Source organism: Ictidomys tridecemlineatus, chromosome 1, assembly GCF_052094955.1.
Source record: "Ictidomys tridecemlineatus isolate mIctTri1 chromosome 1, mIctTri1.hap1, whole genome shotgun sequence".
NCBI classification, from domain to species: domain Eukaryota; kingdom Metazoa; phylum Chordata; class Mammalia; order Rodentia; family Sciuridae; genus Ictidomys; species Ictidomys tridecemlineatus.
In genome coordinates this window covers 91,915,013-91,938,876 of record NC_135477.1, presented here as the reverse complement: position 1 = coordinate 91,938,876, position 23,864 = coordinate 91,915,013, and the positions used below count along the sequence as shown (strand labels likewise).

The window sequence follows — 23,864 nt, the reverse complement described above, 5'->3', positions numbered from 1 at the left end:
ATTCAACAAATTTATCACAAATTCCAACGAAAACAATCCCAGGATGTCTGCAGTCCCATTTAAATAAAACTTCACCATGAAAGAAGGCAGTAATGGAGCTGGCAGTGATTCTGAAGCAGCAGCAGCAATCCATAAAGACTTCTTAATTTCTTGTCATTTAAGAATTAAACCACTTCCAGTTCACACAGATCCTACCAGGTGCACTAAATTGATGTTATTATGAGCCATCAGGAAATACCCACCGAGACCTATACCAACACTGAGAAGTTTTGTTAAACAGCTGTGTGTTTTAATTGATTTGTATTATTTAAAATAGGAGCAGTTAAAAGTCAGTTATCGGATGTTGTGTAAAAGAGATGCCTAAAGACTCCAGGGAGACTGAGTTCAGAAGAAAGCCAATCACTGGAACTTCACTCGAGCACTTAAGATTATTACTAGAGGAAGCACAATTAAATCATCAGTTTATCAGGGATCATTATAAATCACCAGGCAACATATCAAGCTTCATTATTTAAGAATGCTTAACCAGTGACTTCCTGCATCACTAAGAGTCAAAAGCAATCTATTTACCAAAAGGTATCTAAAGAGCTTGGTGGTGGTGGGTGTGTGTGTGTGTGTGTGTGTGTGTGTGTGTGTGTGTGTGTGTGTGTTGTGTTTTGTTAGATACTTTTTTTACCCTGAGAAATTTGTCATGGAAAGAAAGTGAAACTCAACTGAAATTATCATACTTTTGCATGTGTTGGGCATGCAAAAGTCTTCAAAATGAAGTCAGTGGTATTCGAGAAATGCAAAATGTAACTCCCTACAAATATTTAACTTGGTTCCCGCATACTACTTGAATGGTGAGACCAAATGAGGAAAGTAATCAGTGAGTTTCTTTTCAATTTTATCCACCCAGCCCCATTCATTTACTTGTACTCACCTACCCCCAAAATGTGGAATTACAAAACAAAGTATCTCAAAATTTAAAGCATGCCATTCAGGTGTTAGAAAGAACACATTAAGAAGGAAATAAAACATAGATTGAGTTTTATACACAAGTTTCCCCTCTTAGGGCTGGAAAGCAAAGCAGGGGGTTGGAAAGAAGGCAATTTTGAAAAGGTTGTTCTCTAAGAGGGATGAGTGTGTATGTATGTGTACATATATTCATGAGTAAGCATACATGTGTGATGCAACACTAGAATCTTTTCTGGTTTGAGAATTAGAGAACAGAGAGGATATGGGTCTGGTTCATGAGTTTCAGAGTTGGCAAGTCACATTAGTATATGTAGTCAGCTTATGCATAGTAGAAATGGCAGCAAGACTTGTTTGGGCATGAGAGAACTAAAATCCTGTGATGAAGCAGAAAAGGGTGGGATGTAGCGGGGTAGACTTATTAATTAGAGTAGTCACAGTGCCTAGTGTTTACCATACCTTTAAAAATCCATGTGAATGTTTTAATTGCTTTTAAAAATAAAAGAAACTTGTAAGTCATAAAATATTTTAGTAACATGAACATAATCATCTTTATAGTTATAAATATAATTTTCATATTTTTGTGGAGAAGGGAGGTTGCTATGATATGGGTATGATTTGAGTGTGTCCCCCAAAAGTTCATATGCTGGAAGCTTGGTCCCCAGTACGGCAGTGTTTAAGTGTGACCTTTCAGAGGGGGGGCCTAGTGGAAGGTGATTAGGTCATTGGGGTGATGCCCTCAGGAGGGATTAATGTAGTTCTCAAGGGACTCCAGTTAGTTCCCCTGGAAGTAAACTAGAAATAACAAAGCTGCTCCTTGAATTCTTCTGGTTTCCTATCTGGCCATGTGTTCTATCATGCATATGAACATTACCTGTCCTGTGATGCAACCAGAAGGCCCCTTACCAGAGGCTGAAGAGATGAAATTGCCCAATCTTGGACTTTCAGACTCCAAAACTGTAACTCAAATAAGCCTCTTTAAAATAAATAAATAAAGTACTCAGGTGCAGATATATTGTTCTAGCAACACAAAATAGACAAACACAGGATGCATGAAGGCAAATATGCCCAAGGTCCAAAAAAGTCAGGATAAGGTCCTGGAAAATACAAAACTTTGATGAAAGAGTGAAGGTAAGATAGGAGAAGAAAGAGAAGCAGCATAGAGCTGAAAGAATGAACTTGAGGTAGACACATTTGGCTAAGGATCAAGGGTTTAATATCAATTCCAGAATAAAAGGCAAGGATGGGTCAAATCCTAAATTTGTCCTAGTTTAATCATAAATGGTTGAAAAGAATCACTGAAGTGTTTACCTGTAAATAATAATAATTCTGATTATGAAAATTACATCATATGTTGATTGTTTATTATGTCCTAAATAATGTTCAAAATGTTTTACATCAAAATGTTTCATTCATTTTTCCTACAACGCTGCAGATGCCACCATCATCTCTAATGGAAAAATGAACTAAAACACAGGAATTCTTCATAATTTACCACAAGTCATGCAGCCTAAGTGCTGATCCTCAGAGTCAAGTCCATCTGTCTGTCTCCAGCACTCATAGAAAGGCTCTACCAGTTCCCAAAGCCATCAAAGATACACATGTTATCAACATGACCTAAGAGCCAACTTAAAGAAAAGGTCAATTATCAAATGAAGCAAACTGAACATAAATACAGATAATCACTATAATGATCTGAAATGTATAAAACATTCATATCTATGAGTTCATAAAGATTAATTTTTAAAAAATTCTCAGTCACCTCTGGAGGTGGCTAGAGAACCAGTTCATTATCTGGAAAGCTAGAGCATAAAGAGAAAGAATCAAGCATTCATATTTTCTTTCTTATACAAAACATACCTCAGATAACAAAGCTGATGGGAGAAACTTTGTCATTACAGAAGTGGTCCAACTAATAAATAATGAATGAAACATCATTGATTTACAATGGATAACCTTTGAATGAATTAATAAATATAGACAATAATCATCAGTGACTGCTAACATGGCCGAAATAAACAGTAATAACTAAAGCTTATGTGCTTCCTTTTGGGAGTAGCCAGAAACACCTATGAAGGATTCTTCTCATGACAACAACAAAGAACAAAAATGTAATGCACTCCACTATTGTCATATATGTAAGAAATTTTTAAAAAAAAAACACCTGTTTTATCCAGTTTTAAGATTTGACTACCAGTTTCTAGTACATGTAAGGAGGAACATACTGAGCATCACACAGACATAACTGGAAAACAAAATCTAGTCTGCAAAACACAACAGGACAAGCAAACTTCAATAAAGAATTATCAGGCAGAAAGAGAGGGAGAAATAAGAATTTATATAGATTTGAAAACCCACAAAAGATATTAACCATTTAAATGTGTAGACCTTGTTTGGATCTTTATTCAAACAAACTGTAAAAAATATATACACTAGGGAAATTTAAACAGTAATTGCTTAGTTAATGATATTAAGAAATTATCTGCAATTTTAATTTTAAATGTGATGATAGAATTGCACTTGCATTTTAAAGACTTCTTACCATTTTATAAATTAAACTTTTCTGACATAACTGAAGATTCATATTCAATTGAAAAAAATTATACAAAGAGATCCCTTATAACTTTTACCCAGTTTCCCTCAATAATAACAAATTGTATAACTATAGTATCTTACAACAATCAAGATACTGACACTGATTCCATGAATATACAGAATATTTCCATCACCATAGGTTCCACATTTTATCTTTTAAAGCTACACTCACATCCCCTCTCTAGCACCTGGCAACCCCTAATCTGTTCTCTAGTCTATGATTTTATCATTTTGAAAATATAGAAAAGGAATGATACACTATGCAACCTTTTAGAATTACTTTTTTTGCACTCAGCATCATTTTCTGGAGATTCATCCAGGTTGTTAAGTGTATCAATAGATGGTTCCTTTCAAGTGCTTAGTAGCATTCCATGACAAGGGTGTGCTACAGTCTGTTTAAACATCCATTCACTGAAAGACACCTGGGTTGTTTACATTTGGGGCTATTGTAAATTGAACTGTTATAAGCACTCATGTAAAGCCCTTATCTTCTTAAATATTTATGAATGAACTAAAATTTGACGTCTAGAATTTTCTTTTAAACAAAAATTCCAGACTTGGTAAGACATGAATGTAGTTCAGTGGTAGAGTGGGCTCAGCATGTTTGAGGATCTAGACTCAACCCCCAGCAGCAAAGTCAATAAATAAATAAGACCATCATGAGCTTCTTATCTTCTTATCTCTACTTTTGTATGTTTGAGTTTTTCCAAAATAAAAGTTTTTTAAAAGAAGAAGAAATTACTTATTTGGCCACTACACACCCACATAAGCACACACATCTTCAAATAAAATTGAAGGTAGACCTTTTTGATCTGGTGACTTAGCCCATGCCAAGTTCAAAGTAATGCTTTGCCTAAAACACAGAATTCACACCTTTCAGTAATGGTTACTGTAACAGTCACTCTCTAAAGACAAATCCAATCTAGGACTACAGGGCTGAGATAATAGGTAGTCCGTAAGGTTGGACAAAGGCAGGTGAGTAATCATCATAATCAAATGTATGAGATTCATGAGTGGCTTGTCTTCAAAAGAGAGGGTTCATGTCTGACATGAGCAGGCCTATATCATCAAGACCAATGCTGAGAGAACAGAAGTGTGATTACTAAAGATGAAGAGCAACAAACCATATGAGCACAGTTAGACCCGAAAATGAAGTAAAATGCATTTTGTATTATGCTGCTTTTGTTTTTAAGCCACTCTAGAGGACAGGATATCGTTATCATGTTCAGTCTGCAAGCTAATGATTCTTTAGCATATTTCTGCAAAACGATGGCTACTCTTCAATGCCACCAATATTCTATCAGCTTATTTCCCTCTATGGCTGCATTATACCCTCCATTTCAGTCCCACTGAGGACATCTTGTTTTTCTCCACATGAGGTCTTATACAAATGAAGTCCCACTATTCCAAAGAACTCAGGCAAATAAAAAGACATAATACCATCCCAATAACCAACTGAGATTAAAAACCAAGACCTTCAAAGGAAATATATATGACAACTTTCAAATGCCAAATAGTGCAATAGCTACCAATGAGTTTCCCTTGATTGGTCTTTAAAGCATGGACATGTATTATGTTGAGCAACTCTAGAGCTTAAATAAAGTTGTTTTTTTTTTTTTAATTACAAGTGGCATACAAATACACAGATCAAACTCCAATAAGACAAATTATAAATGATCATCTAAATTTTAGAGTTGTCACTTTGTTATATTGAATAATCATCCTATTAAGTGAGCTCCAGCCTTGATAGAAATAGTAATGTCTGGGGAATTATATTGGCCAAATTGTATTGTTATGTTATGTGCATATATGAATACCTAACAACAAATTTCACCATCATGTTCAACTGTAATGCACTAATTAAAATGTGAGGAAAAAGAAATAGTAATGCTAACTTACATACATATCTTCAAACAAAAATGAAGGTATTTCTTTTTTACTAGTACTATAAATAGGGAAAAAAAAAATGATCCAGCCAGGTGCAGTAGCCTATAATCCCAGTGGCTCCGGAGGCTGGAGCAGGAGGATTTCGAGTTCAAAGCCAACCTCAGCACCTTAACCAGGTACTTAGCAACTCAGAAAAGACCCTGTCACTAAATAAAATATTAAAAAAGGGCTGGGGATGTGGCTCAGTGGTTCAGTATCCCTGTGTTCAATCCTCAGTACCAGAAAAAGAAAAAATATCTACTCAAATGTTTATAAACTAAAATACATTAGTCAATTCTATTATTTTATTTGGTTAGTTTAACATCTCAGGGATTCTATCAATGTAGAGAAATCTACTAGCAACATCAGATGAGGGAATTAAGGAAATAGAGTTGAATTCAAAATCTTGTTCCTGCGTCATGATTCTGAACAAAGGCATGTGGAATTAAAATGCAAAACTACATAGACCACCAGGAATTGCACTGTAGACTGGCATTGAGGAGATTAATAATAGGGCTACTAGTGAGAGGAAAAAGGAAAGGAATTGGGCTGGGGAGCACACTGACTGGGAAGGAGCTGAGAAAAAGGCTAAAGTTAATTTACATGTGTATATTGGATACTCTCTTCCTCTATTTTTTGGTCATCTTTCTTTACTCTTAACAACTAAATATTTCCTGGGTCGTGTGGATTCTGACTCTACAGTACAGATTTTTGGACAGTGTGTAGTCACTGACAAAACAAGAAGTTGAAACTCTAAGCATTCACCTTGACATACTTACTTCAAGGTTAATGTAAAGTAGTTTGCATAAAGTAAGATGTCCTTGCCAAAAATCTTTAGGGCTGCTTTGCTTATATTATATCACATTATCATTCTTCATAGCAACCACATATGCCTGGTCTACAGAACTTGGATTTCAGAAGGAGTCATTTTTGTGAGCTTCAGTAGTTTCAGAGAGAGAGGAACTTACGAGAGAATAGGTAGGAAATAGAGCATAGAGGGAAAGCATTAAACCTGAAAGAATTCCAAGAACAAACTGCAAATGGGTACAGAGAAATGAATAGCCATGTTTGGCAGAAGCTGTGTAGAGTGGACAAACAGAAGAAAAACGTACTGGGCAGGTGAGAACCTGCAAGTGACAGTCACTAAAGCCCAGGCAAGGCATTTACACTACATTCCATAGGACCCTGGGGAGCTGCTGCAGGCTTGAGCAGGAGTGAGACAAGAGCAAGAGTAGTTAAGACGTGACAAATGGTAAGAACTAGAGAAGAAAGGCACAGAAAACCAGAGGTCGGAGGCTTTACTAATCATTCCAGGTGAGGTCAGAGAGTGATAGTGGGAGGGAAAGGAAAAAATTTAACCTAAGGGGCAGTGTGAAACATACTTAAAGCTAGTTTTGTCCTCAATTAAAACCTAGAGAATGGCCACTTGCAGTCATTGCTAAAGAACTGCTTATGAGATGCTAAGGATTCTAACATTGATTGGGAGGTAAACTGCCATTATTATGATCAAATACATAAGAGGGCATGAAATTCTAATGGCTCATAAAATCACTTTTAAAGGAAGCTTTCATTAAGCTTAACAGAGACTTAGAAAAAAATAGATGTTTGATTTAAGTAAAAATAATTTTTAAGAAGACCATGATTGGTTGCAAGGTGATGAGTATTTTTAAATTTCTAAAATAATTACTGCTGATTTTAGCAAGGCAGTAATAATGACTTAAATGATTGACAGATCTATTTTGTCTACTTTTGCAAATATATTTATATATCTCTTTTTGCAGATCTAGTTTTCTACTTTTGAAAATCACTATTGCCAACCTATTATTAATCAAAATTTCACTATTTTGTAAATGCACCTATGAGTAAAACTGTGAAACACAGACAACACAATTTAAAGCAGCCACTTCTCAGTGTATGTGCCAACTTACTTTCTATTTTCATTTATGGGATACACTGTTGTTGAGCACCTACTATATGATAAGTATTTTGCTGATGTTAGATGTACAATGAAAAGTAAAATAGAAAAACAAACATAGCCTGAACATAAATGAGCTCACAAAGTAATGGAAAAGATAGATATTGAATACTTTTTAAAAAATCATCCAAATATGTAATTCAAAACTGTGATAAGAAGCATGAAAGAAAATTATAGGGTGTTATGAAATCTTATAATAGGGAGTCTAAACCAAGTCTGAGTCTGAGAAGGTATTTTTAAGGAAACTGCCTTTGAACTGAAATCTGGATGTGGAAGAGTAAAATAGGGAAAGGAGTAGGTAAGAGAACTAGATGAAAAGATGAGCATAGGGAAATAATTACATACAATAAAATGAAAATATTCTCTAACCTGTTGAGTAATAGTGTCCCATGGTCCCTGTTGCAGCCTCGTCTGATAGCACTCGTGGACTCCTTCCCATATGTCCTTCAGGGCTAATGGTCTCCCATCTGTGAAGGTGAATGGCAAGACTGTTAATGATTCATATAACACAGTGGTGCTTGGTGCTGATCTAAAAGTACTAGAAGTGTACCAAGACTTTTAAAAAATATATTTACTAGGTTATACTTTACTTACATATCAAAAACATCCTGTATGAATTACTGTTTTCTTCCTGAGAAACATTTTAACATTCAAACTTTTCTCCTTTGTATCAGCCTAGCAGTTAAATTTTCTGCCCACTCTTGCCTCCAGGAATTTTATGAAATAAATAAAAGCCAAATGTGTTTTAGAGAGAAATGATAGATATGAAGCATAGGCAATGGACCAGGTATACAGGCTCCCATATTCACAAGGGCTCACTAAGAAATATGTCAAACCTTGATACTTCCTCTGTTCCTTAAAACAAAGACACAGTACTCATGTCTCTTTAAATTTCACTCTCCTGTTGATTATGTGCAATCTCCATGTCACTCAGCTGGATATCATGGAGATCAGGGAGAAGGAAAATATACAATTTCTTCTAGTAAGGAGCCTACCATCTACCAGGGAAACTATAACAAACTATGAATAATTTAAAATACTAGGGAGAGAGAGATAGCTGCCAGAGGAAAAATTCAGTTCTCTGAGAGTCCAGAGAGGGAGACATTAGCACCCAGTGGCTGCACTGGGTGGAGATAGGGACTGTTGAGGATGGAGTGACATGAGAAGGGTTTGGCATGAAGAGATTGGCAAAAAGCATCAGTGAACAATAATCCTCCTTTAAATTCTTTAGGCAGTTTTATTTAACCATCCATATTCAGTAACAACCCAAATAATATATTTTGTGAAGATCACTATGGCACTTATATTATATGAAAGATGAGTAAAGAGGAGAAATATATACTGTTGTGGTTTAGATATTTGGTGTTTCCCAAAAGCTCATGTGTGAGACAATGCAAGAAGGTCTAGAGGAGGTTGAGAGCCTTAATCCAATCAGCGAATTAATACCCTGCTAGGGATTAACTGAGTGGAAACTGAAGACAGGTAGGGTGTGGCTGGTGACTGGGTCAATGGGAGAATGTCTTGGGTATGTATTTTGTATCTGGTGAGTGAGGTTTCTCTCTCTGCTGCCTGATCACCATGTGAGCTGCTTCCCTCAGCCACACTCTTCTGCCATGATGTTCAGCCTCACCTTGAGCCCCAAGGAATGGAACAGCTGCCTATGGACGGAGACCTCTGAAATCATGAACCCCCAAATAAACTTTTCCTCCTCTAAAATTATTCTTGTCAGGTCTCTTAGTCACAGCAGTGAAAACGCTAACTAAAATACATACTTAAGTTCAAAAAGGCAGAAAGAGGGAGTTAAGTAGAGACTTTCAAAACACATACTCCTGGAAAGAAGGAATCTAAATGCTAGAACTTAGTACTACTTGGCCCATTCAGAGCTATCGAGTCCTCAAGGCTTATGGAAGTGTGCATTATTACTTAAAGAGAATACCTTATATACTGAATTATTAGAAGTGCTTGGTCATCAAGTGCAACAAAACTCAGTGAAATAATCTACCCTAAATCTTCACAAAACTAAAAAGCATCATGGTATTCAGATTTACAAAGTATAAGTAAAAAGGAAGGGTGTTGGAGAAATTTGCTACATTTGGAGTTCAGGCTGTTTAAACACTCATGTTTGTAATTACTCTCTGTGAGACTGTAAGTTATTTTGTTTTTAACTTTACCTGTAAAATGAAGATAATAATTCTTTTCAAATTTTGTTCTCATGAGGCTTACATTAGTGAATATACCCAGGACTATGTTGGATGTACAATGAGAATTCAAAAATATTAGGTAACTCCTTCTAGCCCCAACTCCACTGTGCCAGCAATTCTCAAAGCGAAAAGATTAATTTCTGGACTGTTATTTCTTAGAATGTTCCCAAGTTTCTACACCGTGCACATTGTCTTTGATATAGTAATATACTAATAGCATAAGTAGGGCATTTCTCATGTTTGACCTGAAAAGTTGAACTTTTCCTCAACCTTTATTTTCAATAAATAGCAATAGAATATTTTGATACATTTTCAATAAGTATCTTCATCTTGGCATTTATCTGGCGGCAGGAGACCATTATCTTGTGATAAATAGTTTTATTCCATTGACATTTCCATGTCTGTAAAATGAACGAGATTTATTCATCCAATTAACATTTGAATCTCATGTTTAGCTACAAGTAAAAAACAAGCTGCCTTCAGTATCTGTGTTATATTGTTTTCTGAACACATTTACAGAGTAGGGCCAAACTCTGCTCTTAAGCAGTACACATCTTCAAAATATGCACACGTGTGCAAGCTTTTGTGTGTGTGTGTGTGTGTGTGTGTGTGTGTGTGGTGTGTGTTGATGTTGAAAATACAATCTAAGATACTTCAGAGTCAAACAGCAAACTAAATAATCAAATTACAAAAAGATGACATGATTTTAAAATGATTTTTACAATGTCAAAGAGGAACTCAAGTAGTGGGATAATAAAAGGTCAGGGCTGGTATAATTACTAATTTTATAAACAAGGCAATCAAGGTCTTGGGAAACACATATCTGTAGAATTAAGCAGTCAGTTCATGACTGAGCCAAAGTCAGCATCCAGGTTTCAGGACTCACAACCTAGTGCTCTTCCTGCTATTCCATGCTGCCTCCAAGAGCAGAGATTCTGCATATGCTTTATAAATACTGAAAAGTAACAAATAAAAGAATGCCCTTCTTAATATTTTTCCTCTAAGAAAAAGCCTTGTAGACCTAGAGAAGAATATTTGGTTTAATATCTGGTAATCAGTAATGATTTTAATTTTATTCCTTAAAATATTTCAGCCAATATTTGAAGTACATGGTTTGGATGTTACCACTGTCAAAACCCTGAATATTCTGCTGGAAACATTCATACAAAATGCAGTAATAAGTGCAGAAACCCAGAACAAATGTTATGGAATTTTTACCAGATTTGATACTAGAATTGAGAGTATATACTGTAAATTTCCAGACAACACCAAATCTAGAGAGGAAGAAAATGAATTCCTTAGAATACAGGAATTAACCACTCTAGTCAACCTAGAGTAACAGTCACAAAAATTAAAAATAAATTCAAAACATAAAAACTGAATGTTTTACTTACATCACAAAAAATACATATTATTAAAATGATTAAGAATTTCTATGGTTTTAACTTTTCTGGTTTTTTAAAAGCCAATACCACATTAATAGTTATTTAGGTTCTTTCTATATCATTTGATAAAAAAACAGAATGACTAATATAAATGTATTTCTCCTGTCCTTGATTTTAACTTAATTTCAAAAGTTATAGTATGGAGGCTGGAGGTAGCCCTGAGTGGTACAGTATGTGTGTAGCATGCACAAGACCCTGAAATTAATCCCCATCATTCCCAAAAATTGTATTAAAAATGTTCTTAATAATGAAAAAAATCACCACAACCCTCCCTCCCGTGCCACATATACACACACTGACACCTGATAATGCCTTTTCTCTGTTCTGCACACAATGCTACTAAATCAGAAAACCGGGAGTTACTCTACATTCCTCTTTCTCAACCTCATGTCTCATAATGAAAAATAGGGTCTATTACTACTTATAAATTTCTCTGGATCTGTGCTCTCCATTCCATTCCCACTGCACCAGAGTTCTAGTTCAAGACTCCAACAATCGCCTTTGTCATCTCCTACAGTCTCCAGGGCTTGGTTCCTGCCCTTGTTGTTTTCAAACATAAATATTATAAACATCCTGCTCTGGTAAACACCATTCCTTAGTTGTACTTCTCTCATAGTATAAACTCCAAGCAACACCATGGCCCCTGTTGCTGTCTCTGCCGTTCTTCACTATGAATCAGTCCTTAGGCAAGGTGGAGATTCTATCCCACCTCTCACTCACACAAACCAGTCAATCCTTCACCCTGTTGCTTTTCTCACTGCAAGTATCACTCTCTGAAATCATCTTACTTATTTATACCTTCATCTTTTCCTGCCTTTCCCAAGTAGCATGCAAGTTCTATGAAGGCAGATCTTGATTATTCTAGTTCCTGCATATATCCACCACCTGAATCAGGGTCTGGCACAGAGTAAGTGGTCAATAAAGATTGACTAAATTGATTAAATCAGTGGTATTGGTGCAGGTTTATATACATCTTCATATTCAGTATTGTGACATAAACATTTCCCACACTGGATAAAAGGAATAATTATGATTTTACAGGTTATGTGATATTGTACTATGATGATACACTGCAATTTACTTAAGTATTCCTCTGCTGTTGGTTACTTGAGTTATTACCAGTTTTGAAATGGTACCTGGCACAAAGGAGTCATGAACTAAGCCAAAGCAATTTTTCATCTTTTCAATTATTTTCTTTTGATAAATTCAGGAGAAGGGAATTACTAAGTCAAAGTGAAAAATAACTTTTAATTCAAGACAGAAGAACTAGTATCTTGCCACATCAAGATTCTCCCTCATGTAATGAGATAAGGAGTTAATTTTAGAAACAGATATTTATATAATTTGGCACCTAATATATGCCAAGCATTTATTCTAAGCCTCTGTGATACATCAGGAAGCAAAACAATGTTTTTTTGTGCATTCTTGTAGGGGGCGGAGGGGGTTAATGGTGTATAAACAATGAATATAAGTGAGTGGATTGCAAAGCATGTTAAAAAGTGTGGTGTGGACTATTGTAAAAAAGAAAATGGAGAGTAGACCAAGGAGTACTGGCCAGGGGGTGGGTTTGTGATTTTAGATCAGCTGTGAGCAAACACTGGGAGGCATTAGCTCTGAAGATTCCTGAATAAAATAGGGAAGAGGAAAGAGAGGAGAGTGAACCAGTAGCAAGGCTACCACAGGATAGACTCAGGGAATCCCTTTCAGGGCATTAAAGACATCATTTTTTTTTTTTTTTTAAGAAAAGGCTATATGTAATTCACATATGTATAATTCACCAATTTAGAGTACATAGCTCAACAGTAAGTCTCAGAGTTTTGTAACTATCAACTTAATCAAATTTAGAACATTTTATCACCTGAAAAGAGAGACCCCCCAAATTCATTAGCAGTCATCCTCATAATGCCTACATCTGTCCAGTTCTAGGAAACCACTAATTTACTTTCTGTTGGAGTGGAATTGATGGGTCCTAAGGCAACTCTGTATTTAGCCTTTTGAGGAATTACCAGACTGTTTCACAAAATGGTTTCACTGTTTAACATCTCATCAGCAGTATATGAAGGTTCTAATTTTGCTACATTCTTTCCAATATTTGGTATTGCTTTGTCTTTTCATTATGGTCATCCTAGTAGGTGTGAAATGGTAGCTCATTGGGATTTTTGATTTGCATTTTCCCTTATTATATGTGACACTGCGCATACTTTCATGGCACTATGTTCTTTGGATATATGTCTATCCAGATCTTTTTGCCCTGTTTTTAAACAGGGTTATTTGTCTTGCTATTAAGGCTTAAGAGCTTTTTATGTATTCTACATACAAGTCCCTTATCAGATATATTTACTCTCAAATTATCCATTTCTGTGGGATGTCATTTCACTTTGTTGGTGTCCTTTGAGGCACAAAAGATTTAATTTTGATGAAATCCAACTTATCTATTTTTTATCTTTGTTTGCTTGTGTATTTGATGTCATTTCTAATACATATCTAGATCTATTACAAGATTATGAAGATTTACTCCAATATTTTCTTTTAAAAGGATGTTGGCTTTTGAAACAAGGAGACATTGCAGGGTTTTCAGCAGAGCCATGGCATCCCCTGACTTAAATTTGATAAGAGTCACATTCTGTATCTCCTTCAAACATTTGAACTAAATGAAACAAAAATGCTCATTCATCTTTTTTGGACACATCATCGTATGATATTATTTTTTTTTTTGTTCTTTATGCATTATTTGGGAGTCTCTTCCACCTACAGGGTAGACTTCATGTGGGCAGGAACCTTGACTGTTTGGTTCCCTGCTCTATTCCCAGCATCTAGACCAGTGTGTGCAATGCTGGAACTATAAGATAGTACAAAATGAGAAGAAGGACTTGTACCACAGCAAGTCACAGCCATGAACGAGCCCAGGTTATGAGGATACAGAGGTCAGGAGTACCCAGTGGATACTAGCTTGCAGAGAGGAATGTGCTATAGCAAGAAAAGCAGCCACAAGTGGCCAGGAAAGCATCTGCCTCAGTAGAGTCCCTGGCTGAACTCCCAAAGAAGCATGGCGAAGCTTGATTTAGGGGGTAACTTTGCTTCACAATAAACCCCATATTCATGTTAACCCAATTTTCAGAAACAACTAGAAAAAAGTTGCAAACACAATTGAGTATAAGATATAAAGGCTATTCTCACTGGGACAATTCTGACAGTTATGACTTCCTTGACTAGACTCTCCAGATTGTGGTAACCAGTTTCCTAAATTCAACCCTCTTAGGAAAAATGAGGAAGGTCAATAAGCAATTATAATCCCCTTATCAAAATACATGATCCTTGTATTTGAAACTGAGTGGTTGTTGATTGAGTATATTATGTCTTCTATAACTTGAATAGTTCTCAAGGGCTGCTGCAAAGTCTCTTCAGTGCCTCCTGAGACTCTTCTGTTTGGCATCCCTGCCAGGGCATGGTAGGCCTGGTGGGGCTGTAAGGAACAGAATTTAAATGCTTAAAACAAACATATCAGGACTTAAATATTTATAAGACCACTGTTCTTTGAAATAGTCACCTAGGGAGGTTAACTGACTATTCAACAAATTCAACAAATATTTATTCCAACAATGCTGTAATGTTGTCAGTGGAACTGCTCCTTCGGAAGTGTCTTCAGAGCCAGGCATGGAACTAATTACTTTGTAGTCACAAAATAGGTTTGAATAATAATTTTAAAAATATACACATTAGGGCTGGGGTTGTGACTCAGTGGTGCTTGCCTAGCATGGGTGAGGCACTGGGTTTGATCATCAGTACCACATAAAAAATAAAATAAAGATATTGTATCCATCTACAACTAATTTTTTTAAAGTATACCCATCATATTCCCTATATTTTGCTCCAACTGATTTTTCTGTCTCGAAACAAATTCCCCTTTAACGGATAACTATCTGCTGACTTTTAGTCATAAGGATTAGAAGTTTCAAAATCTGTAATTTTCAAAATGTGTTGAGTTGTAGCCCTGTGATTTGGGAAAAGTCTGTAATTTGCTTTTCCCCTGCTTTATGAACCTCTTGTTTCCAATGACCATTTACACTATAAAAAGTCTGGGTAAATACAGCTTTTTCCCTTTGACAATAATGACTTAAAGGAGTATAATGTGGGTTCTCTTTCCTCAGCCTTCATCACTAGTTTTCTTAGTCATAATTCACACCTTCATGATAAAAGGTAGACAAAAGTTAGTACTAAGATTATTTTTACATAATCAGAAATATTTTCAAGACCCTTACATGTATTACTGACACCTCAAATGTATTCAAATACGATTGTAACTCTAATTATTTCAAGAACAAAATGCAACCTTCAGAAATCCCATTGAAACCACTTTGCCAAACATGCCATGAACCACATCACAGAAAAAAAAAGCTTAAATGGGACAGAAACTTGAAGTATTTTATATATACCTATTTACTGACAAAAATTGAAGAACAAAAAAATTAAAATATGGCTATAAATAAATACTTGGTTAAGTGCATAAAACCATTATTATGTACCTACATGTTCAAAGTATCTCCATCAGAAGCCATAATCCATCTTAAGAAGGTCTATTTTTTTTCTGTCTGGCCTCAGTCAGAGAAGACATAAATATACTCAATCAACAACCACTTAGTTTCAAATACAAGATACTCAGTAGTACTAATTTTAACATGTTTAGTTAATGAGAAATCTCATTAATCATAACATCAAGGCCAAGAAGCTCAGTAAAATCCCTCAAATACTTGAACAATTAAAGTATAAAACAAAACAATTTCAGTGGAAATCCACAAAATGAGCATAGTAAATTGAAGTCATTTATTTAAAAAGTATTTGTTGAATGCCTACTATATGCTGGTTACCTGGAATGATAATACATATTTAAGCTAAAGTAATGCTCTGTCAGCAACCTAAAATGTCAATGACAAAGAGGAAGAGACATTGAGCAAAAATTGGAATAGAATAATTAAAAAGTACAATCTTTAGCAACTGCCAGTAGCATTTAATTTAACATTTTCATATAAAATCTCTCAATTGAATAATAACCTACATGTCAAGTAATCTATATATTACTCAAAATGTGCAGCTTCCTAAATTAAATTTCTCAGGGCTATTAGTTTTCATGAATCCAATAATGGCATGAGATATTTCACTAACACTACCTAACTCTAGTGCAAGCACACTAAAGTTACCTTCATCCTTCTTGTGCATGGTTTCACTAAAAATTCTTAACTACCAAGATGAAGTTTATAATGAATATAAATTATTCATAGTAAGTTTAAGAATAATGTTCTGGATGTGGTCACTGGAAATAAAAAGGAAAGTGTATATTTTTCATAATGAAATATGCCATTGTTCAACAGATTGTCTTCAACAGAGCCTTGAAGGATATAAAAATTCATGTCATACTCCACAATGAGGCAGAGAGGATGCTTCACCAAAGGAGAAAATTCATTTTTGCTTCAGTGAGAAAATTATATTGTGATATGAAATGAGTATAATTGTTCATGTACATTCATATCAGCTACTATGCTGGCTAATTCTAATTTTATTTATCTCTACAAATATTTTAATACTTTGTATCTTTATTCACTTTAGGAAATCTAAGCCAAAATTCCGTAAGTATAGATTATGGCAACTTCTTTTTACCTATATACAACATCAATTACTTAATTTAACTTACATGTTTCTTAAATTTCACTTAATTATTTGAGTGAGTGTCATGCAGAAAAAAATTAGCTATTGAGTTTGAGTCCCAACTCCATGGTTTTCTATAATAAATCATTGAACCTCTCTGAGCACTCAGTTTTGGTGTTAGTGCATGAAGACAAAAACAGTTCTGACCTTCAATGTTATTGTAAGGATCAAGACACAAAATTCAGCGGGCAGGACTGAAAGCTGGCAGTGCCAAGCCCACTTCATAATATTAGTGACAATCCTAGAATTCTGTGAGATAGGTATTATTTTTGTCTTAAATATTTTTTTACTTGATGGGAGACAGTAAACAGAAAATTTCAATTCCTTATGCAAGGTCATACAAATAGTAAGCAGCAGAGCTAGAAATCAAAACCAAGGCTTCCTAGCTCCAGATCCTGTATTTTCCACCGCTTTCTTATGTATCTATACACAGGAACACTTTGTAAACTGTGAAGTGATGCACACATTAGTTGTGCTTTTTTGTTGCCACTAATAATGGTCTCCATCAATCTGGCTAACCTAGGAGTATCTAGAATGTTGCCTTCCTCGTTTTCTCCCTAGACCTGCACTGCTTTCTCCACATCATTGCATGAACAAATCCCATGTCCAACCAAGGCCTTTCTAGTTTTTTTGTTTTGTTGTTTGTTTGTTATTGTTGTTTGGTAGCAGGGATTGAACCCAGGGGAACTTGACCACTAAGCCACATCCCCACCCCCCTTTTTAAAATATATTTTTAAAATTTAGAGACAGGGTCTCACTGAATTACTTAGGGCCTCACTAAGTTGCTTAGGCTGGCTTTGAACTCATGATCCTCTTGCCTCAGCCTCCTGAACCACTGGGATTACAGGAGTGCTCCCTGGTGCCCGGTTTATCCAAGGCCTTTCTTGATCACTCCAGCTCAAGATCATCTCAAAACTTTGAGTCTTGGTGTCACTTTTTACCTCTCTTATGGTCCCTAACATATTCTACTTCTTAAAGTGAATTTCAGTCCTGTCTTACTTCCCTAAGTAGATAGTCAGCTCTTGGAGGGCATCAACCATCTCTGAGAGCCTTTATTCATCTTTGCATTTAAGAAACCATCTTCATACCTTGTGCATAAATATTTTCAAATATATGGAGAGATGAAAGTACACTATTTCTAGAGCAAATGGCACAATTCTTGCTAGGAATAAAGACTGAATAATCATGATTTTAAAATTCATTGATTCAATATTTTGCGTTAGCAAAAAAAAAAAACCCTCATACTTACTGTAAATTCATAGTATTAAGCAGCTGCAGATAAGATAGTGGATATCTGATTCTCAGTATCCAAACATAATTCCAAACTGAGAGAGGAATTACAAAATAAGTGTAAATCAGAGTTCCATTTTCCACCACTAAAGCCAAAGGGAGTTGGAGATTCTCTCATTCTACCTTTCTATCTTCACTTGACTCTATGATCTATCTCTAAGTCTTTTTCTGTTTTTCATGATCAGGTTTAATTATTTGCAACCAAGTATACTTAGCTAATACAGCCTAAATAGATGGTTTAAAAGTCTTGCTTGATAACTATTTTCAAAATTATCAACTCAAATGTTTAATATATTTGTCTAGTAATTTTGAGTAGAAAAATAAATGTAAGATGGTTTCTAATTACATAAGAAATTTTTACATATGTTTTATTTTTCATGAGGTACATTCAACAGCACATAAGTAAGCAATTATAAGTCATCTTAAACTGTCTATACACTGTGTTAAATTCATAATAGGGCTGGGGATGTGGCTCAAGCGGTAGCGTGCCCGCCTAGCATGCGTGCGGCCCGGGTTCGATCCTCAGCACCACATACAAACAAAGATGTTGTGTCCGCTGAGAACTAAAAAATAAATTTAAAAAAAAATTTCTCTCTCTCTCTCTCTTTAAGAAAAAATAGAAATTTATAATAATGAAAACAATGTGATAATCTCTCATTTAAATTAAATTAAATACTTAACCTAGTAGAGATACATATAAGACCTTCTTCAGGAATTGCTGAGTTGGAAAATGTCCTAAGGAAAACAACACTCAGTCCATACAATACCTGAGACATCAACCATGAGATGCCATTATTGATCAGGGCCTCTAAGGACTAAAAGATCCAATAGAGATCTACAACATTAGGTCTGCTGGTTCTAAAACAGAGGATACCCATTTTCAATCATGTCCAAAGTGTTCTGAGGTTTTTCTCTCAATCTCTCAGTTTAGTACCTCAGTTCTCAGCAGTTTGGACTCTTGGCTTCCCTCAAACCTTGGCACCCCAGAACCTATTACTGGACCTATTTATTACTCCTATACCAGCACTCAGACTATTTCACACCTAACCTGGTTGATCCCTTTCCATGGAAAATGCAACCTCTACCTTTTCAACATTTTGTACCTAAGGTAGGGACTTTAACTCTGCTTTAATAACTTAAAGCAAGGGGAAAGGCAATAAGCTAGTAAGAAATTGGGCTGTGTTTTTTCCAGCTTATTTTAAAAAACAGTTAAATTTTGTGCTGTGTACACAGTAGGCACTCATACACATTTCAATGGATATTTCAAACAGAGTTCATTTTGCCAAGAGTAAAAGCAAAGAGATGTTTCTCCTATTTGGAAGCACAATCACCTATCTAGGAAAGCTGAAATACAGTCTCTTACAGGCAAGAAAATAAGTTTACTTACCTTTTATTTCCTTTTTCAGGCATCTGGGTCTATTTAAAATTTGTTCCTTTTTGTATACACGATGGATTTTTTATTATTTTCAATATTTTTTAGTTGTATATGGACACAATACCTTTATTTTGTTTATTTATTTTTATGTATTGCTGAGGATCCAATCCAGTACCCCACACGTGCAAGGCAAGTGCTCTACTGTTGAGCCACAACCCCAGCCCCTACATGGTGTTTTGTACTAACATGGGTTAGAATGAACCTTTAGATAATTCTGTCTCCACAGTTTTTAATACTTCTTTTGTACTTTAGTACATTATTAAACCACGGCTTGATTTTTTTAATGTGATTCTATTTGATATCATGTTCTACGCTACTCTATTCTAATTCCCCTAATATTTCCAACATGTACAGGTTCAACAAATTATTCTCATTAAATTTTCTCTATTATTTGGACTTTTCAGTTTGAATTTATTTATATTAGTTAAATAACTTTTAATTATTTTTCATAATAACTTTCACTGTTTGTTCTCCAAATCTCATTTAAATCCCCAGAATCTCTTTTTAATCCACCAAAATTCATATTCTAGCTCATTATTATGACTTTAGCTAGATTTATTAACTGTTTACATAAATATAAATGTAAATATTTGAACTAACTTTCTTTCTTTTTTTTTTTTTTTTTTTCCCTGTGGTATTGAAGCTCAAACCCAGAGCCTCACATATGGGAGGCAAACACTTCACCACTGAGCTGTACCCCCAGCCCAATTTATGAACTCTCTTAAAGATGCTTTAAAATCAAATGAGATTCTAAATTAAATTTTCTATCAAATTATTTTCCACTCTTTGTAATTAATAAACCGAACCAAAATCCTTACCTCTCCAATCCACATTTTTTTCTAATTCAATAACCTGCCTTAATTCCTACTATCTTGTGAAATTTTCCCCTGAAAATATGAAATAGGTTCTTTACAGTTAATTTTCTTTAAGAGGGGTTATTATTTTAAAATTTAAGAATACTGATGCTGGTTGTAGTGGCGCACATCTGTAATTCCAGAGACTTGGGAAGCTAAAGCAAGAGAATTCCAAGTTCAAGGTCTGCTTCAGCAATTTAGCAAGATTATAAGTAACGTAGTGAGATCCCATCTCAAAAATGAAAAAATACAAAGGTCTAGGGATGTATTTCAGTGGTTAAGCACCTGTGGGTTAAATCCTCAGTATAAAAAATTAATAATGCTAATGACAATAAGAAAGCACAAGTTCCTTTTCCTCAAATATTATTCATTTATTCCTGTCTTAATTGTAATTTCTAGGAAATTTCCGCATCTAGTCCAATTCATTTCAGCTCATTATTTTTCACATTTTTTTCAGATCCTCCAACCCTTTAATATAATTTGACCTGTACACGTTTTCAACCATTTCTTTTACAATTCATCTTGAGGGAACTCCTAATCCAAACAGCTCTCTCGCTGTACCCAGAATATATCATGGTCTCTCTAGGTCCAACGATTCAGCAGTCACCCTACTCCTCTTCTACAATGCTTTCCCATCCTCTTCAGCAAAGCTAACCAGCGCTCTAATGTTGTTGGACAGAGCTACCGATGCTTTATTTTTATTCTTCAACTTCTCCCAACCCCCACCTTTCTTCCTATCATTCTCTATGCATTTCATGTTCCAAAGAATGAACAACTCTTTTCCTCCTATTGATGACTTCTACACCATTTAAATTTCAAACTTTCCATTATTCTCTATCCTCTTTCCTTTAAATTGGTTTGGTTCATACTGCCTTTAAGAAGGATTTATTCTGTGGCTATTTCTTTCACCCTATTTCTCCTTGAGCACCCTAAGACAAGCAAACAGGTCTTTCACATGAAGTACCAGGTAAGATTTTTTAATTCTATACTCTGACTTTCTGGGCCTACAGTAAACAGACATTCAGTTGCTGAATGTAAGAAGTGTTTCCTTCTCTATTCACAAGCAGCCTTTCTGACTAATTAAAGAATGTGTCAAAACAGCTCCCCAGAAGAACCCATATGTCAGCCAAAGAATTAAATATTTTGAAAATGAGAAGAACTACTTGGTCCATTTCTCAATAGAGATTGAGAACAAAGGAAAAGAGACAGGGAAGAAATAAAACAGAATTGAAATGGAAATAAATTTAGAATTCTCTCATTATATTGTAAAGGAAAAATATTTAAGCCCAGGACTCTTGTTAAGCCATTATGTATATGCCTAAGATTTTTTTACTACCCTTCTACTTTTTTTTTTTAAGTTGTAGATGGGCACAACACCTTTATTTTATTTTTATGTGGTGCTGAGGATTGAACCCAATGCCTCATACTTGCTAGGCAAGTGTTCTACCACTGAGCTACAGCTCTAGCTCCTGCCATAATCTTTTGATAGAATCCAAGCCCCAAAGGCAAAATGGAATTTAAAAGGCCAAGGAATGATAAGAATGATGGGGAGTAGATAGGAGGCTTTGGCATAGTACTAATAATTCCTTAATACATTGTGTTTCAAAAAGACCTGAGTGCTGCCGTATACACCTGTTATCCCAGCAACTCAGGAGGCTAAGGCAGAAGGATTGCACTTTTGAGGGCAGCCTCAGAAACTTAATAAGGCCCTAAGCAACTTAGTGAGACCTTGTCTCAAAATAACAAATATAAAGGACTGGGGATATAGCTCAGTGGTAGATCACCTCTGGGTTCAATCCTCAGTCCTAAAACAAAAAACAGAAGAGCACTTACTTATCACTCATTGCTGAATGGAAAAATAAGTTAACTGTGTTCCACCATTTCTTCCAAAACTTCAATGACAAAAATTGTTAGAGAAGAACACAACACTGGTAAAGGCTTCTATCTTCCCTTAAATGTATGCTATTGCCTTGGGAACTGAGCTCCTATGGGCCCAAGTAGTAGAAATGAGAGGCATGTAGAAGAATGCCATTTGAATTTGGCTGTATGTCTTCAAGGATCAAATGAAAATATGTGTTTATAGAAGCAGAATGGCTAGAATAAATAAGTAATTTAATTTAAAAAAAAAAAGAAGTAGCAGAATGGCTTCTCAGCTGGTTTGGATATTCACTTTTGAGCCCTTAAGTTGTTCCATTTTTCTTAGTCCACTACTGGTATAGTATTTGAGAAGTAACAAACTAAACAGTAAAGATATATAGAAGGTTTGGGTCCTGGGTCTCCTGGGACAATAGCATTCCTTCCTTCTTAGAACCCATCATAGCAGCTGAAGAAGGCACCATCACAACATTTTAGTTTTTGGCTATATTCAGAAATGTTTAGAAATTCTTCATTATTGGTTCATTCAATAAATATTTGTTGATGCTATGCCATATTTGATATTGCAGGTATCAAGATGGTTAAGTGCTTATAAAGTGTTATCTAAGTATTTAACACACAGCTAGCCATAAACACAGCTTCTAGTTTTGTTGGTACTCAGTATCAATTTCCTTCATTACTCTTTTTCCTTAGATCTCACCTTTTGGCTCACCATATAGGGTTCAAATAAATAAATAAATAAATAGTTCAGTTATAGTGCAACTTGCCATATGGTAAAATATACAATATGAGATGATATGCCAAGACATGGGAGGGACAAGGGTAGGTGGCATGTTAGCTGAGTCTTGGGCACTAACTGGCCTGGTAGATACTGGATCATATATAGGAATAAGAAGAACTCATAGTTCAATAAATTTACATTTCAAGAAGTAGAATAAGGATTTCTTCTGAAATCTAAGCCAGTTGATAAAGGAAAGGGTAGGGCTGGGGATACAGCTCAGTTGGTAGAGTGCTTGCCTTTTATACACAGAGCCCTGGGTTCAATCCCCAGCACCATAAAAAAACAACAACAACAAAAAAAAACAAATAAAAGAAAGGGTAATGCAAATTTAAATGGAAACTACTCACTACTTGGTTTGCTTCTCCTATTAAAAGAAAAGATACCGGAAGAAAATTCAGAGCAAAGATAAATTAATTTTTACTAACAATCAAAGGCAAACAAAATTCTAAGTATCAAAAACAAGGCTAAGTGAACTATTTTTGAAGCAACAACAACAACAACGTCAAAAAAGACCCCTGGGCGAGAAATTTTACAATCATCCCTTTTCTAGGTCGGAACTCTCTTAGAATGAGACAAAGAAAAATCTGGACCTGGAATAAGAGGAAGACATCAGGAATCCATTCACTACACTGTCAGAGATTTGTCTGACAAACAAATGAGGAGCTAGGGTAATCAGATATCAAAGAAAAAGGAAATGGACTGGGGAGAATAAATGAAAAATTACAACTCCAGAGCAAAGGGTTATACCTTTTTAGGATACCCACGAGTTTAAGTTAGGAGGAAAATAAAAAAGAAATTATTAGAATTTGATAAAAAAAGAACCATACTCATGC

General features: G+C 35.2%; 1 protein-coding gene across 14 annotated transcripts in view; it reads right to left on the bottom strand.

Moving 5' to 3' along the window:
* Atg10 (autophagy related 10) overlaps window positions 1-23,864 on the bottom strand; it is a 263,608-nt gene that overhangs the window by 79,999 nt on the left and 159,745 nt on the right. For all 14 annotated transcript variants that reach the window (XM_078044575.1, XM_078044561.1, XM_078044590.1 and 11 more), the window contains one exon: window positions 7,820-7,917. In XM_078044575.1, the coding sequence (XP_077900701.1) occupies window positions 7,820-7,917 (98 nt within the window). The remainder of the gene's footprint in view (window positions 1-7,819; window positions 7,918-23,864) is intronic.